The sequence below is a fragment of the Mesoplodon bidens genome (assembly GCF_964165515.1).
Source record: "Mesoplodon bidens genome assembly, chromosome: 19".
Taxonomy (NCBI): domain Eukaryota; kingdom Metazoa; phylum Chordata; class Mammalia; order Artiodactyla; family Ziphiidae; genus Mesoplodon; species Mesoplodon bidens.
Genome location: NC_138179.1, coordinates 48,664,426 through 48,682,875, shown reverse-complemented (window position 1 = coordinate 48,682,875; position 18,450 = coordinate 48,664,426). Strand labels below are relative to the sequence as shown.

At 43.0% G+C, this 18,450-nt stretch overlaps 1 protein-coding gene across 1 annotated transcript in view; it reads right to left on the bottom strand.

Moving 5' to 3' along the window:
• Nucleotides 1-7,827: 7,827 nt before the first annotated feature.
• The window catches only part of NSF (N-ethylmaleimide sensitive factor, vesicle fusing ATPase), a 160,091-nt gene continuing 149,468 nt past the window's right edge, over nt 7,828-18,450 (bottom strand). Inside the window, exons 18-21 of the mRNA XM_081218272.1 lie at nt 15,000-15,134; nt 13,788-13,901; nt 9,959-10,014; nt 7,828-9,470 (exon numbers count right to left, since the gene is read on the bottom strand). Coding sequence (XP_081074398.1) covers nt 9,350-9,470; nt 9,959-10,014; nt 13,788-13,901; nt 15,000-15,134 — 426 coding nt within the window. The 3' untranslated portion in view covers nt 7,828-9,349. The remainder of the gene's footprint in view (nt 9,471-9,958; nt 10,015-13,787; nt 13,902-14,999; nt 15,135-18,450) is intronic.

Genomic DNA, 18,450 nt, shown 5'->3' with positions numbered 1-18,450 from the left:
GTCCTGGCAGGGCCAGAGTCTGGGAAGACAGCAGGAGGCACCACTTTTCTCGGTGTCTGAATAAGAGCAGTGTGGGGAGCGGAAAGAGGACAGAGGTGGTTCTCCCTCCACCACTTCCCGGCTGGAAGCCCAGTGTCCCCGTCTGTACGGCAGTGGTGATGATGTGGGCCTAGCAGAATTCTCCTGCGGTTCAAGCAAGCCAGCAGGTGTGAACGCTCGTCTGAATAGGGTGCTAATAGAAAGTGATAAATGCCACGAGAGCCAGGACATGAGGGCAGTCATCGTGCAAGGAAACGGTGTCATCACTTGGGCAGTTTCATTTACTGCTTTTCAAAACGATGGAAGAGAAGTCAGTGAATAAGAGAGAACGCCCAGGCTCCCTGTGGCTTGTCAGGTAGAAGGAATGTTTGAAACCTGCAGTGCTTCCTTCCTCTGATGTCCACTCTGGCCAGAGGCAACAGTGTCCCCGCTGTCAAGCAGGACACGGCTCTGGCCATTCTGAGAGGAGGCTGGGGGGAAATCGGAGTTTCAGAACACTAGCCCTGGAGCGGGTACAGGGGGCCGTTTGTCTGGCCTGCCCATTGCACAGATAAGGACACTGAGCCCAGGGCTCTGCCTCCAGAAAGGCCCCATATGTGGGTCCTGCAGAGGCCACGGCAGCAGCAGCCCAGGCCCCGGCAGTGGCTCTAGGGGGCTCCAGGGTGTCACGGCTCTGTTCCAGCACCTCCCCTCCCCTCCCCTCGCCTCCCCTCAGTGAGCAGCCGAGAGAAGCCATCTGCCAAGTGGGAAGGAGGTGCTGGGTTTGCCCTCAGTGTCCATAAAAATCCCCTGCCTGCGATCTGATACTGATCGTAAGAAGAGTCAACACTCTCCATCAGCCTTCTGTTCCCCGTTTCTGAAACAGAATGCCATTGCCCCCAGTCTTATGGAAAGTACTACGTGGATGTGGTTTCAACATGCCACACCCAGGTAGATGGTGGCCCCCTGGGCCCTCATATATGGATACTCTGGAGTCCTTGCTCTGGGACAAGTGGAGAATTGTCCCCCAGTGTGGTGCCTTTCTGACAAACACTCAGTTTGGTGAGTGATTTGGGGCAAGTTGTTTTGCCTCTCTAAGCCCCAGTTCCCTCACCTGTGGACTAGAGGTCATCCACACAAACAGCCCTGGCACAGGGTCCAAGGAAGCAGCAAAAGATTCCAAGGCTGAGTGGAGCTGACCTCCACGGGCGACTTTCCCCCAGGCCTGCTGCTGGTCTGGAGCCACAGGCTGAGACCAGTTACCTTTCCTGTCCTTTCATCCACACCGACACTCTGCAGGCAAGATGAGAACTTTCGAGACAGGCTGGCAGGGACTTCAGGGAACAGAGCCTGCAGCCTTTCTCTTGGCTGCACTGTCTCCAGTGCAGGTGGGAGAGAGAAGAGCGCCCCAGAGCAGGACGTGTGCCCTCCACACGCTCGGGGAGGAGCCCCAGTCAAGATGCTTTATGCCACAGGAAGGCCAGAGTCCTGGGCCTCCCTTGTGGGGAAACCTCTTCCCATTGCTTGTAGATTTTGTCCAGCGTCTCAGGCTAACCACTGATTTCCTACCTTAGGAGTTCCAGGTTTATTCCTTGTTATTCAGATTCTGTGAGCACAGTAAGCTGGAAAGGGCTCTGCCTGAGAGTCAGGTGGCCTGGCTGACCCCAAGTCCTGGGTCTGTCACTAACTTGCTGCGAGACTTTGGACGTGTCCTTTTAATCTTGCTGAGTCTGTTTCTCTCCTTGTAAAAGTCTACTGGCCAAGGAGTTGGGGGTCGATTGGGAACACCCGTCAGAGCCCTTTGGGCTTAAATCCTTTGTGACATGTAAATACAAATACAAATGAAGAAAATGTACACATCGGTGCTCCTATGAGAAGGAATTATTCATAATGCAATAGACTTTCTTCTGTTTGGACAGCTTGATACAGAAACACAGTGTACAGGAGTCTACGAAGTTGGGAATTGGGCCCTAGATCTGCAAGGTTTCTCCCAGTCTCTATGCTTGCGACAGGTTCCTATATCAGTCTCGTTACCTGCTACTGGGCCTCCTGTTGCCCAAGCCCCAGCTAGAGGGTGGAGAGGTAGGATGTGGATCCCAGCGTGTAGACGCTGAAGCTCTACACGCCCTTCCTCAGCGGTAGACCCCAGGTAGCGGAGGGAGCGTGGAACAGCCACTGGAGTCTCCTGTTGAGATACCCGATCAGCAGCCTCTGAGCTTTGCACCCTGTGGGTGGTCTCCCTGGGAAAATAATCATGTTCCTAATTCTTCCTCTTTACTTTCCAAAGGGCACTGGGAACGGGTGAAGTGTGTGGCTGGGCAGATTCACCGAAGTCCTACGGGAAGCGGGACCCAGGGCCGGGCTCAGCCCTCAGCATCAGACAGCAAGGAATCCGGACTGTTGCCAGATGCACGTGTGGTAAATTACCTGGATCCAACCAGCCCGCTGCCTGGGAGGCCTCCCTCCCTTCTCTCTCATCTTAAGTTTCTCACCCTACTCTGGATGGTGTGTGGTTTTTAAAGAAGGGGCTTTCTTTTTAGTTCTCTAGGGTCTGATAGGAACAGACCCAAGGCTTATCTTTGCACATGTTAAAGAAAATAAAAATGGAAAAAAAAAACCCCCCACGGAAAACCACTTCTACTCCAACAGAACAGGCTGGGCTCAGGTGAGCGCTCTGCCTGGTGGTAAAGACGTCAACGTGGGCAAGATTCTGTTTCCCAGCTGCTGCTTCTGGTGACGTTCCAAGATGCCTGCGAGGTGACAGGAAGTAGGACAAAGCCCTGTAGTCTCCTTTCCTCTGTCTGCTCCCGTTCAAATCTGATAGACTTTCACATTCTGATAAAAGCCATAGGTTTAGCTGGGATCAAGTGGTAGGGAGGCCCAAGGCAATCGTTAGAGTCAGGTTTTGAGTCTGAAGAACCGGGAGTGCCGGGCGGCCTGGTGAAGCTGTTTGAAGAGCAGCGGTATGTTCTTCTCAGTCCCGCTTTCTCTGTAACCCTGTTCTGCACGAGAGGCTCTTGGGAACTGCGGTCAGATCTCAAACATCTTTTTCTACCATTCTGCAGTTTCCACCGTTAACGCAGTACTTTTTTTTTTTTTTTTTTTTTTCTGTAGCGAACGTTGTAAATAGGTTATGTGTGGGGGGCAAGCCTCCTCTAGCTCCAACGGCTTCCTGAAGAAAGTGGTATCTTTAAGGGGGCCATTGTGTCCCTCCCAGCCCTGCTCACCTGCAGATTCTCCATAGAAACAAACTCCAGGTCGAGCAGTTGGACTGTAGGTCACCTTAGTATACATTAGACAAAGGGTCAGAGGGAGGGTAGCAATATATTCCTGAAGTTCCAATGTTGTGGCTAGTAGATGGGGAGCATACCGAGGATTCCTTCGTTTCCTCTCCTCTAAGGACACGTCGTCCTGCACCCTTGTCTTTCGTTGGCCTGCGTGAGGAAACAGAAATGCAGAGTTCCTTCACACAGGCCTTCCGGCCTCACCTGTACGCTCACAGCATCAATCCGTGCAGACGCCAGGGACCAGCATTAGGTGTTCAAACGGGGGCAAGCCGTCACTTGCTCCCTGGGGTAAAGCGTCTCACAGCTCAGTGCTCCTTGATCCGCACGGGTCCTCTGGAGTGTCCTAGAGGAAGCGAGCACAGTGGCGGCAAACGGGTCTGATGGTACGAGTCAGTGCAACAGCTCTGCCTTAGAGTCAGAAAGAAGAGATGCAGCGGGGCACAGTACAGGACACGGTGATTTCTTCCTCTTCCCCCTTCTCTCTTTGCCTAACACTGACCTAAGGTACCAGGTCAGGCCATCTTCCTATGTGCTCGGGCAGGTTCGCCAAGACGACTGTCTAGAAGCCGTGCCTGCACTCTTGAATCTGCTGGCAGTGAGCCCTGCTAAAAAGATACACATCCCATCCCCTCTAGAGAGTCTGAAATGCCCCTCCCCATCTCAGACTGAAGTTTTAAATCATGTCAACCAGATAATGCTTGCTTTATGTGAGAATTCTTTCAGCAGAATGGATACAAATTTTCAAAACAGTCTTTTCATATCTATGTATTCTATATTAAAAGTGATAAGTCATGTTTCTGGGGCGTATTCAAGTAGCTGACAAGTAATTATTTAATAATAGTACATTGAGTGCATTGTAATTATTCTCGCCATAGTCAGGTAATAGTATCCAACAGAAATTTCCTACCAACCTGCTGTATCCAAAGTTTTGTAAAAAGTTGTAGAAGTTGTTGATCTTTTTGATTTTATATTCAAAAAGTCTCTTTTTATAAATATTATTTATTATACAATGTATATACCTTTGAGTTAACTAAGATTATATATTATATAAATATATATATATTTGGAGAAAATATATTTCATCATGCAGTTTTTTTCTGTTAAGTCATTAAAGAGAAGGTAAACAAACTTAAAACGGATACATCGTACAATGTGTGGAGTTTCCAGATTAATGCTTAGGAGGTCAAGAATATGAGATTCTGAATGTGGTCGCCTCCACTTTCACTCTGAAATTAGTGGCCCAAATTAAGGTAATTTCCTTTGTTTTCTAAGCAAGATCATCTGAGACGTCATAGACAGTAGGTCTGATCTACTAAAGGACCTTCTTACAGGCTTACTTTGTTCTAAATCAGCTTCTAACAAAGAATTTCCAGTTTTAGAAGTCAGCAGTTTGGGCAGTAATTCATCTCATAGACCCCAGCACTTCCAATGCACAAATTAATGTCACAAACACAGATACGGCTCGAGGCCCACAGACCATGGGGTTGGCCACCGACTTAATCCCTTTCTAACCCATGTTTTCAACTCCATTTATTGGGAAAATAGGATTTGCTTTACTGAAAATGAAACTTGAGTGGACATGGCTCTCCCCTGCTAGTTCCACTTGAGAGCTAAGCTTCGGAAAGGGTAGGCTGGCGGGAAAGAAGAAATGGTGTGCCCTGGGCTCTGGAACAGGTGTCGTTTGAAGGTTTAGATCTGCTTGGGCAGAACAGACCCACTAGTGGGCATGCTCTTGGGAAGGCCATTCTCTCCTTGGACTGAGGCTCCTAAAGGACTCACCTGAAGCTAACAGGTAACGCCTTTTCATCAATGAGATGCTGTAACTCAGTTTTATGACCACAGACAATCCTTTGGTCTTCAGACCTACCCATAAAATGTCACCTTCGGTTTATTTGGCACAGCAAAAATGTTTTCTCTTCCTTTTTCTTTCTCCTGATTTACCTTAGTAGGAGTAAGTAAATTCGTCTCACTTCACAGAAAAAAACAACAGAAAAATGGGTCTGCCTTGTGCAGTGGAGATGGGCTGCCTGTGCTCTAACCTTAGATTAGGGATGGCTACTAGAAGTTCATGAACTTTCTTTTCCCCGTGACATGTCTTTATTTAGTACCTGAAAAGCTTAAATCACAAAAACGGTGGTTTCGGCTGTGCAATGAATCAGACGTGGAAAGGATACAGATCTCCCCGTCTCATGGAGCTGCTCACCTTTGTATTTCACTTTTACATGAAGCTAATACTCATCTACCCCAGTATTTTGGGCACTTTTTTTTTTAACCTATAAAATTGCCGGGCTTCCCTGGTGGCACAGTGGTTGAGAGTCCGCCTGCCGATGCGGGGCACACGGGTTCGTGCCCCGGTCCGGGAAGATCCCACATGCCGCGGAGCGGCTGGGTTCGTGAGCCATGGCCGCTGAGCCTGCGCGTCCGGAGCCTGTGCTCCGCAACGGGAGAGGCCACAGCAGTGAGAGGCCCGCGTGCCGCAAAAAAAAAAAAAAAAAAAAAAAAAGCCAAATATTTAAATGGCCCCTGGTCACACTCACCAAGGCCACTGGTAATCCGTTCTATGATTAATTATATTCTATGATTTAAGAGAATACAGTTTATAGCAGTGCTTGAACATTTAGTTTCTCCATAAGCATGAATACTATTAAACATCTAAAAACAAAAGGAAGATCCACCCCCCAAAAAAAATCCAAAAGAAAGAAAAGAGATAATATAATGGGAATCATTATTATCTTTCAAAGCAGTATTATTTTATGAAGAAAGGGAAGGGAAGTGTGTGAGAGAGTTCAGGGATGAGGGGATGAGGTACAAATAAGGGCAGAAGGAAGCAGCAAGGCTGGGGAACGATGCTGGTGAGATTATTCTAGGTGCGTCACATGGTGGTGTCCAACGAGCCAACGGTGTATCCACACGGGCCCTGGGGATGTGGACGTGTGCTAATGTGCATGGCTCACCTACACGCACACACAAGTGAAGTTGCTTCAGCAAAATGATGGCTGCTGTAGTGTCATCATTTCTCCTAGCTCAACAGAGGACTTTCTAGGAGGCAAAAAATGATCTTACCATTAATCTTATACTCCCAAAATGGAGTGACAGAGTCAGCTGTGTGGAGACTGTACGCTGGGAAAATTTCAAACCCGAGTGCCCCCTTGCAAACTGTCTCCGCTCCTTGGGATTCTTGCTGATCGCAGGCGCCATCTCCTGCATCTTAATGTCACGGTGTCCACACAGCACACGCCCTCTGTGGGCCCAGCTCCAGGACCCAGTCTCGGCACTGCTTGCCAGCTGAAGAGAAACTTTGGATCATTTTGCAATACCTTCTGAAATCTACATGCTTTTTTGAACTCTCGAACACACCTTTCCCAGTCACTTCTTTGAAGAGGCTTATGGATCAAGTTGCCGGGCAAGGAAAATGAAATCTTGCTTTTACCTTCTGTGTTTGGGCTGGGTCGGTTGTTTATAGCTGACTCAGTGCTTCAGCAAGTCTGTGTACCAGGATTTGATTATTATACACACTTAAATCTACTTCAAGACTTGTTGCTGAAACTTAGGGAGGCTGTTCACTGTAATTTTTAGGATATGAAAAAGCCTTAAAGTAAAACAAATTTCAGGTTTAACCATCATTATCCAGGCTTTCTGTGTTACATTAAAAAAAAAAAAGGTGTTTCAGGGAAGTTGTACAACTTTAGAAAGGATAAAAGAACCTCCTTTTCTGAGGTTTTAATTACATCTTCTGATAAAAAAAAAGTAGCCTGTTAACAGTTCATCCATAGAAGAAGAAATCTAAGGCAGCAGATAGTGGAGTCTCCTTTGCTTTATCACCAGGCCGTGCTGTAATCTCGAACGCTCTCTGCCCAGCAACAGCTTTGAAGAATTCCAGGGTGGCTTTAAGACTACCTTCTCAAGGCTACGCAGGGACCAGGTGACCTCAGGGTCCTCCTCCCAGGAGGGTGTGGACAGCTCCTGGGGAGCTGACCCTGCTGTTGGAGGAGCCCTGAGGTTGACCTCTCCCCACAAGCCTTGCTGATTTTCTGGGTGGCTTTTAGTCCTAACCCGAGCCACCTCTAAGGATCAGGGTTTAGGCTAAAAGATCTGATATAGCTCAGAAACATGCACACTGGATGAAGGACACCAAAACGAATCACGTGAAGAAATCTCACCGAGAGCGTTTGAGTCCCTTGGCTTGTACGTGTCACAGGAAGGAGTAATTCTACTGGAGAAACAATTTTCCCTTCCGGTGTATTACTAACCCGCTTACGGCTTTGGTACACTTCAGTTTTTTAGTAAAGGGAAATACGTAGAAGAGGTATAAAGATTCTTGCTGCGCACTAACGTGATAAAATACGCTATCGATCTGTATTTCCTTTAAATTAACTATATTTTCTGAATGGTTAAAATCAGAGATTTTAAAATAAAAATCATCCATCTCCTTACACTAGTTAAAACAGGAGGGGCTTTTCTGATCCCTTTCTTCATACACTCCTATCAGTTATGTATGTTGTTTTGTACAAAATATTGGTCTACAGAATGTTTTCAAGTATATGTACTGTTTATTGCATTCCTTCATTTGCATTAAACAATATAATATTTATATTTTTTCAATATAGTTTTGGACAAAACACAAAGACATTAACCTTATTTAATAAGACACATAAGTTAATACAATGGGTGCTGCTTTCAAGGGAAGAGAAAAAAGAGGCAAGATCTAAGACAGAGAAGGGAATCCAGGATACTGGCCACCAGCAATCACAGAATTTCACAATACAATCCACCTAAAAAGAAAAAAAAAAACCAAAACAGCCACAAAATAAGCTAGGGATGAAAACCCAAAAGAAAGTAGATATGACATACAAGTCTACCAAAAATATACAGAGAGCAAGATCTGGAGATAATTTACCTTCTACCACGGGGACAGATGACATAGCTACACCCAAGTACCTTACGCGTGACAATTCTTACAGGTGGCGTTAGGTACCTTCAGGTGGCTCCTGATCGCTTGTCCTAGAAGTTTAAGCAGCAACGGGGAGACAGTGGCATGTTCCACGAGTCTCCTCACCAAACATGACGACCTGATTAAATTTCTTCAAACTCGGCTTACACCACCGTTCTCCTTCTCTTCGGAAGAAGTGCGTAGTGGGGAAAGGAAATGTCTTCAGTGTATTGGAATGGATGTTAAAGGACTGAGGGGAGAGGACTAGAAAGTGGTTTATTTTTTCTGGAAATAGTGTTTTATTTAGATGCTAGGTAGTACAGATAATTTAAAGGAAGGATACATTCTAAGTCAGTCATTAAGCTAAGGAAAAAGGAAAAGTGGTGATACTAAATAAGCCTTTAATATTAAACTAAGGGATTGACCCATTTAGAGTTGGACACTAATGAGTGCTGAGAGGGTTGTAAGTTACTTTCATGACACCTTTCTGTTTAGGGGTGTGTGCTTTTTCCATACACATCTCTCACAAGCTGTTAACAACATCTACCAAGTGGTAATGATTAGCATATCTCTTGCCACAGAGCAAATTACTTATATTAAGGGGGTGTCACAGCCAACATGATAATAATCTGACTTTCTGTTAAGAAAGATCTACTGACTGCAACTTGGAAACATCTCTGAAAATGACTGAGAACCGCATCTTAGAAATTCAAAGCCCTGTTTCTTTAGGCAAAGATGACCGGGCTTCCGGGAGAACCTTTAACCATATATCCAATTACCTTTAGTGTTAGCACAAGGAAGTTACAAAATAATCCCTTTGAACCCATACCTCTATTCACTGCTCCTGGTTTACATGTAGAAAGTCTTCCTTCTACTCTGCGAACTGCTGTTTTGCAACATCGTTGCGTTTATTGAGAGTTTTTGGCTGACGGTGGTGGTAGGGAGCTTAGAATGTGTAGTGTTCACAAGCACAGTATGTTTCCCACGTTTAAAGACTGAGCAAGAAGGAATCGGCTTGCACGGAAAGGTGAGCACAGCATTCTAAAGCAAATTTATACCTTCCACAAAACTGAAGATCTCAATAAGCACAAGGAAGGAAGTTTCACTGCACTAGTCATGCAGAGCGAGCACGTGTTGAAGGTAGGGAACATTTCACTTTGTCCAGTATCTTGAGTAAGTCGAGTGAAGATCCCAGGCCACCTTCACCTTGGTCACTTTCCTTGGTCACTTTGGATCTGAAAATAGTTCATTTTCAAAGTCGAGGGGGCTACTGAAAAAGAAATATCCAAAACACAAAAAACAGATGACAGTCTGCAAAAAGCCGTTCATCACAAAACCACACTAAAAGCTTCTGAGTGGTTTTTCTACATTTTCCACTATGTAGTTGCTATTAGATGAGCATTTCACAAAAGAAAATGGTTACGCTCCATGCAATTTAAAAGCAGGTTCCAATAAATATGTACCATCGAGCTTGTTCCTGCCTTGTGACAAGGAAGTTTTGCAAAGCAGGATAGGGAGAGCAAACCAAAAGTACAACCCATTTCCTTGCTTGGTCTCCTAGACCTACAACACAGCCAAGAATTCTAATAAATGGAAACAAAGTTGTCCGGGAGAGGTTGAGAATTCAAATCCACATGCACTGTACAGCAACCCTTAGAATAGGCACATGGGGTTAGAAGAGTGGGAGGTCTGGCCGGCCGTCTTAAGTGTCGCATGTACTTACGCTCCTTCTTCTCTCAAGAGGGCCAAGAATTTTCTCACACGGTATTCAGGATCCATCTAAACACATCAGAAGAAATAAAGACGACAGGTTAGTGGCGCCTTCTAGTCATGATGCCCTTACTTCATGCCAAGAAAATGATCGGGTTTATACTTCCTTAGTGCTTTGCTGAGTCACAGAAATGTGTTACCTGCTCCTTGACCAGTATTCTGATACACAGCAAAGCAGACTGTGGCACTCAAGGGAAGTGAATGGGATTTCCCAGCATAGAGAATCGCCATGCACGAGGTTGCGAATGACCCAGCTGGTCATCCACAGGCACCTCAGTTGAGCGCTCCCTTAGCTAGCACCGGGTAAGGAGGCAGCACTGAGAGGCACCAAGTGTGAGACCGGGGCTGCCCATTCATGGGGGTGCACATGGCATCCAATTCATAGGGTTCATCAAAGGCATCAAAGTGAGACCAAAACTGAAGAAACCAATTGGTGTTGATTAAGCAACTAAAAAATAGCTTATTAACTCTATATAATGGACACTTGAGCTTTTCTTAGCCTTGGTCTCTCTTGCATAGTTTCTTCTTTGCAATTAATGAAAAAAATTGTGCTGAAACTAAAAAAAAAAAAAAAAAAAAAAGAACGGTGGGGCTGATTCCTCTGACATGCTCTCTGGATAATCCGGGTCTCTTGTGACTGAGAACTGCATTGTGAGTCTAAAAAAAAGATGGGGGAGTTAGTTCTGGCTCAGGTTGTAGGTTCAGGTTATTATTAATTATCCCTACTCATTTTCATTTCATATTCATATTTCTACTAATTTAACTATATTTTATTCTCATTGGTCCACCAGAGATGTGAAGTAATCTAAAAATGATCATTAGAAACATCTTTAGTGGGGCTTCCCCGGTGGCGCAGTGGTTAACAATCCGCCTGCCAATGCAGGGGACATGGGTTCGAGCCCTGGTCCGGGAAGATCCCACATGCTGCGGAGCAACGAAGCCCGTGCACCACAAATACTAAGCCTGCGCTCTAGAGCCCACGTGCCACAACTACCGAGCCCGCGTGCCACAACTACTGAAGCCTGCGCGCCTAGAGCCCGTGCTCCACAACAAGAGAAGCCACCGCAATGAGAAGCCCGCGCACTGCAACGAAGAGTAGCCCCCACTCGCCACAACTAGAGAAACCCCGTGTGCAGCAACGAAAACCCAATGCAGCCAAAAATAAGTGAAACAAATTTATAAAAACTTAATTCCTTAAGGTGAATTTTTATTGTAAGAAACACAATAAATTTTTATTGTAAGAAACACACCTAACTTTTAAAAAATGTTCCAGGGCAAGGAGTCTGTTTCCCAAGAGGGAACTCCCTGCCCTCCAGGAATAGCTTTCAAATGCTCAGTGCAGCTGTGGATAAATGTGCAATTGGATTCCCCCCTCCAACCACTTTTTTTTTTTTTTTTAAGATTTCTTCTCTTCTATCCCAGAAAAACATCTGAACAGAAGTTTCAAATGTATCAAAGTTAAGAGGTCAGACTACAAAGGACTAAGAAAAAGTGTGAATATTTAACAAGAGAAACATTTTTCCTCTTTGGGAATAGAATTACATATGAGTCAATTGTCAAGTTCTTTAAAAAAAAATGGAACTGGCTGGAGTTCCGCTGTAGTCAGTACTTGCAGGTCTTTGCCCATTAAATATATTTAATATGTGTGAGCAAGGACTTACTGACTTGCCCGTAGCTATGGAATTAAAAGTCAAGAGAAAGGGAGGAAAAAAGTAATCTAGATAAATGACTTTATTCCCTCAGGTGACATCCAGTCAGAGCAGATCCTCAGCACTGTGCAAGTTTTAACAGAATTGTGTATAGTGAACAGAGAGGTAACATGACTTATATTCTGCTAAACTACATGCCTCTTCACTTAGGCTCGGTCTCTTTAAGGCAGATCTAAAGAGAATTCACTCAGCTGCACCAAATCCATTTGATGTGAAGGGGTTCAAACTCAGAGGCCTATGAAGTGTCAGTCGCTGAAGATTAGGCCTGAGTGCCCCACTCTCACTTTCCACCCCACATACAGAGGAAGCATTAACTTGATCACTGACCGGTGGGCATCAAAGGAAGAGGAAGGGGTAGGGATTGGGGAGAAAAACCCACATAGTTTCTTCTATGCAATTATTGAAAAAAATTGTGCTGAAACTTAAAAACTGAAGAATAGAGCTGACTATCTGACAAATTTATCTTTTCTAAGGAAAGAGCCAATGTATATGCACCTTTACCAAGAATAATCCTAAGCAAAGTGATTTGTCTGTAACTTTAATTTACTGCTCAAAATGAAAAATAAATTGGCTTTAAAATAGTCCAGCTGAAAGTTCAGTAAATTAAACTTTAGGTTTCTGAAAGCTACAATTTTATTTTAAAATAAATTTACCAGACTTCCCTGGTGGTGCAGTGGTTAAGAATCCGCCTGCCAATGCAGGGGACACGGGTTCAAGCCCTGGTCCAGGAAGATTCCACATGCCATGGAGCAGCTAAGCCGGTGCACCACAAGTACTGAGCCTGCGCTCTAGAGCCCGCAAGCCACAACTACTGAGCCCGTGTGCCACAGCTACTGAAGCCCACGTGCCTAGAGCCCATGCTCCACAACAAGAGAAGCCACCACAATGAGAAGCCCACGCGCCACAACAAAGAGTAGCCCCTGCTCGCCACAACTAGAGAGAGCCAGCGCACAGCAATGAAGATCCAATGCAGCCAAAAATAAATAAAAATAAAATAAATTTATATAAAAAAAATTTACCAGCAAAGATTAAAAAGCATTTGCTTCGTGATTCCAATTTGTTATTGGTCCAAGAGCCTATCTCAGTAAGTAAGTGAAACTTAAATTTCGCCTCATCCACCCACAGCTCGCACTGCTGGAAGAGCAGGACTGAGCATAATACATGACTCTCAGAATGCAGCCAGTCTGTCCACCTAAGACCCGGGAGAGATTCATTCAACAGAAGTTTACTGAGTGCCCGACTATGTGTCTAGTTCTGTTCCAGGGGTCGTGGATTTAGTAGTGAGTGAGAGCCAAGGCCCCTGAACTCACAAAGCTTGGAAGTGATACATTTATTATCTAACTAGTATGTCAGATAAGGACAAAAAGACACAGGATGTGCACACGGAGGGGTGGAGTTACAAAAAGAAGAAAGGGAAGTTGCCCGTAGACGTGAGAAAGTCCCAAAGAGGTTTCATCTGTTTTTGCCCAGGCAGTAGCCTGGGGCTTAGTTTTCTATGTGATCCTGGACGCTTCAACCCTACAGTAGTTTGCATAAAATTTCTAGGAGCCCTGCCAGGGGAGAATATACACAGCCTAAGTCTAATCTGTACACCCAATTACCTTGTCCCTTGAAACCGTCTCCCAGGCCCCTTCTGGTGTCTGTGCGTCGCTTCCTGACCTCTGATGGACAACGCCATCCCACCCCCCGACCCCTGTAGATAACTGGCTGTGACCCTGCATAACTCACTGACAACCGGTGGGACACTCAGGACCCTCACCTCTCAAATGAGGGGGCAGCAGAACAATTGTTCTTTCAAGTCCTTTCTAGTTCTAAGACCTAGTGACTCCCTAAATTAAAACTTAAAGTAACTCTACATTCTTTTCTTCTACTTTTGAATTTTAAGAAGTAGGAAAGAAAAGTACCAATAAGTTATTGTTTGATCTCAGAAGCGGGCTACTAACACCAACCTGATTCTGGAAATAATATAAAAGAATTATAACTTAAAACCTCAGCGAGAGGAAATGATAAAAAGTCTTGGGATATACGGTGAAGCTTCTATGTCTGAACCATACGGAGAAGGAAGCATCTTACCTGTAGGGACATCTCGATCAACATTAGTAACTTCTTGATTCCTATCCAGACCTTCTTCCCTTTGACTTGCTGTGCAATTGTGGTGCGTTCTTTATCCCTGAAGTTGCCCAACAGCTACAAAAACAATTTAAAAAATTAAAGCACTTCTATAAGTGCATCAACAACATTAGTTAATTCCCACATTTACCCTTAAAAGAACAGTGATAAGAACTACCTAACTGGTTCAAGCTGACAGAATTCTCTCATATTTTAAAATCCAACCTGACTTTCCTGAAATCCATTAGCTGCGATCATGAAAATGAAAACTGGTATCCTAAACTCTGTTTTCTTACGGACCTTGATTATAATTTAGAGATATATTTGCTGGGGGAAAAATAGCTCCAATCCATAATAAATATCAGTTAAAATTTTTAACATTCCTTTCTAGGAATAATCTGTATGTGTCAAAGCAGACTAAATAATTCTCTTACTCAACCAACCGCAGCACAAAAACTGCTCAAACAGGTAAGCTGGAAACATTTATCATATAGATGGTTTCTATTTTGTTGGGAGTACGCCCCAATTGTATGAGTCTTGAGGATTTTAAGAAGCCTTCCTGACTCTCACTGCTGAACAAGTCACTAGATAATATTTTCTAACACTTCATCAAGTCATTTGTGCACACTGATATTAATCAAAAGTTTAATAAAGGATATATTTTTTTAAAATCAAAGACTATGTCATCCTCAAAAAACTGTGAGAAAACATTTCTACATTATGAACTTGTTAGTAAAGGGGTTGCTTTTACTTCTATAGCTTTTTTCAAGTTTCTAAGGCTTTAACCATTGCTCCAATTTATTAAATGCAAGAAAATGGGCTGAAAGCTACTATGAATAACTGAATTTTCTATTTATTGATTACTGTACTCCCTCCCCCCATTCCAAGTTTCTGGTCCATGTAATCTATATGCATTAGTCATGCTGGGCACAAAGTAATTCATTCCTGGCAGTTGGTATGCTGCTTCCACCAAGGAATGAGGAATTACTTCACTCTCACTTATATTTATCTCTTCTTCCTCTAATTCCTAAAAATGACTGCAGGTGTATCCCAGGTTCCGTGTTCTAGGTCAACACAGAAACTAAACACCAGGTGTGATGTCTGGGGCACCCTTAGCATTAATCCAGCCTCAGCTCCTTTCTTTGAACGGTGTGCACTCCACTGGCTCATTCTCACCTCCAAAGCCTCTAGCAGCTGCTCTCCTGTGGCAATGCTGGGCACATGGATGGTGGTGCTGAAGGCGTTAAGCATTTCCATCTCCTGAAGGACATCTTTGCGGCTTGTGGTCCCAATGATAAGAAGCTTGCGGCCCTGATCATAAGGAGAAAATGCGTTAAAACACGTGAAAGGACTGATTAGGAAACTAGAGTAAGCCTGAACAATATCCATTTATTTAATCGCAGAAATGCAAATGATTAGGCAAAAGAGAAGGAAAAAAATTCAGAACTGTCCTCTTGAAAATGCTTTGTTTTGGGGCCGTGCTGCGCGGCATGTGGGATCTTAGTTTCCTGCCTGCAGTGGAAGCGCGGAGTCTTAACCACTAGACCGCCAAGGAAGTCCCTTGAAAATCTTAAAAAAATGTATCAACAACATGATTCAGAAAGAGCAACACTTTCTTCAGCACGTGGTTCAGGAAGAGGCAACTGCTCTTTCTCTTTATCCGTATCAATAACATCATGGATCAGTAAATCAGGAAGATACACAAATCAAATAGAAAGATACCTTAGTATATGTTTGTAATTCATTTTTCACAGCCAACATAGTATCAATATATGTATGGCTGGGGAAAAAATGAAATGAATGAGTGGAAACCCCATGCCACCCACTTAGCAAGGCTTTATTACGGTTTTTAGGAGAGGTAGGATAATAGTAGTTTACATTTATGCAGCAGTTAACTGTGAAAGGCATGGTGCTAAATGCTTTACATAATTGTCTCATTTAATATCTTTAATTTCTTTTTAATTTTTAGCCCCCAAATATACAAGGAATGTTTAAAAACTATAGCAGGCTTAGGCCACCATTCCTGATTCCCTCTCTCCAGAAGCAACCATTTTCTACTCTCTTAGTTTTTCTTCTTGTATTTACTTCCTTATCTTTAAATAACAATGGTACACTATTATTTTTAGATTTTTCTTTTCAGCTTTAAATATTATTTCCTGAATTCCTATTATGGAAGAGGGAGAGTTAATATTAATTTTGCACAGCCCCCCACCCCGATATGTCCTTTTTCTCATCCTTCCAATTATTTCACAGTCTTTGGTTAAATCTATGTTCAGTATTTATTATGATTATATAAATATGACTTACAGCTAAGCCATGTAGTGTACTATTAAATTTCCTTTCTTGGGCAACATTTTGTTTTTATTAGAGTTAATAATTGCCATTCCCCCAACCCCCCCTTTGCTTAGTTTATCAAGTACTTACCACAAGTTCATCCCAAACAAATACAGCCATGGATATCATACCAATATGTTCAAACATGTTAGGGAATTTTAAAGTTTTGGGTGTTTTTTCTCAAAGACATTCCCCTCCTGGAGTCCTCTGTTCTCAAAGTTCAATCTGAACTGACTGTTCTCTAGGCCTGCTGCACAGCTGTAGCCCTAGAACCTTCCTCTCTTCTTGTTAGATCCCCTGTCTCCTCACCTTCCTTTGTTTTTTCATTTATTCTCTCTTTTCCATGGTACATATACTTCAAAAGCTTCCTGAGAAAGGGTGTATGGGAGGTAAAAATTTTAAGACCTGGAAATGCCTTTATTCCACCCTTAATACTGTACACTTTATACTTGATAGTTTCGCTAGGTATAGAGAACAAGGTTAGAAACAATTTTCCCCATAGAATTTTCAAGGCATTGTTCTATTGTCTTTTAATTTTCAGTGTTGCTGACTAGAAGACTGATGCCATTCTGATTTTCTGACTCATTGTTTCTAACTTTTAAAATATATATAATTTTAAAAGAATCTTTTCTTTATCCGTATGTTCTATAAGTTATGAACCTTGAGATAAGTCACTCTTTCTTGTTTACTGAATGTTTCTTTTTTAAAAAAAAATTACATCCTATTATATTTCATGGATACTACCTTATTTTAGATCTCTGTGAATACTACACATTTTAAAAAATGTTTTCTTCTTTTCTCTGCTTTGTCTCCTCTGAGTTCCTTTTTCTTTTCTTTTTTTTTTTTTTTCTTATTTGTTCATTGGTGGTTTTCTTCAAGTGTCTGGTGATCGTTGGATTACTATTCATACTTAAGAGTTAAACTAGTGACTGGAAGCTCTGAGTCCGAGAGCTTCATGATAGGATGATAAGACTTGGCTGATTACTGGGTGTCCCTCAAAGGTTAGGATGTGTACATTTTGCCCGGAGAATCTTCCAGTCTCCTTTCTGAGGGTTATAGAGACTAGTTCCCAACATACTACATGGGAGTCGATAGGGGAAGGAGTCTGGGTACCTCACCACTCAATATGGAGACTTCCATTTACTCCTATTTGCAGTATGGCACCTCTTTAGATCAATCTCTCATTCAGTGTCCATTATAATCCTAAGAATTAAGTATCAGCATTATCTCTATTTTACTGATGAAGCTACTGAGTCTTATAGATTTAACTAATTTGTTCAAGGTCTAATAACTAATAAATGATGGAGCCAGGAATGGAAACCAGATCCAGAATCCAAAATTGTATACTGCCTTTTTTCACGAAGAAAAACACGTTTTAAAAATGTTTACTCGGAAAATGGAAGAGGAATGGATTTTAAACTATGTCACTAGATTTATGACACACACTCATTCCACAGGTAAGCCTTTAATACAATTAAACCTTTCACAGATCTTAGAAACTCAGGGCATTAAAATAAATGAGAAAATTAAAAAGTTACGTGAAAATTAAATTAAATGTAGGAAAAGATTTTAAGAAATTGAAGATCAGATGCCAAAACAATTTCAACTGGGGTTTTGTAAATATTAAACCACTATTGCTAATGAGGTGTGCTAGCCTTTCTCAGTCTTACTGATTGCTTTTGTCCATCTGTTGTGCCAAGAATGGATGATGCACCAACATAAACAAAGGCCTACTAAAGAAACAAGGTTGAGGCTTTCTGGTATAATTAGTAATTGGCATATCAAATGCCTGTGCAAAGACTGTGAGAGAGAAGTATACCTCTGAAGTATACACATTAAAGGGTAATCATTGTTATTATTCAAGAAACCAACTAGCTAAAAATCAAACACATTGTCAACAGACCTTTACCAAGCTCCTGGATGAATACGGAATAGACCCTGTATATACAGAGAGGCAGATACAAAACAGATCATTATAATACAATATGGAAAGGTAGAGGTATTGCACATAGGGTGTCATGGTAGAGGGAAGAAACATGTGGCAGAGAAACTTCTTTTTCTCTGGAGGAGACAATATCTGAACTGAGTCTTAAGGAGTGAGTGGGGTGATTAGGAGGCGAAGGGGAAGGACAGCCAAGCCAGAAGGAGCAGAAATAGATAAATCCAAAGGCAAAATAACAAAACAAAAACTGGGGTGCTGGGGTAATTATGAACACATAAAGACATATAAGCTTCTACTATGTAACGGAAAAGTGGTGCTTTTACACTCGAACTATTTTTCAACTATTTTAAA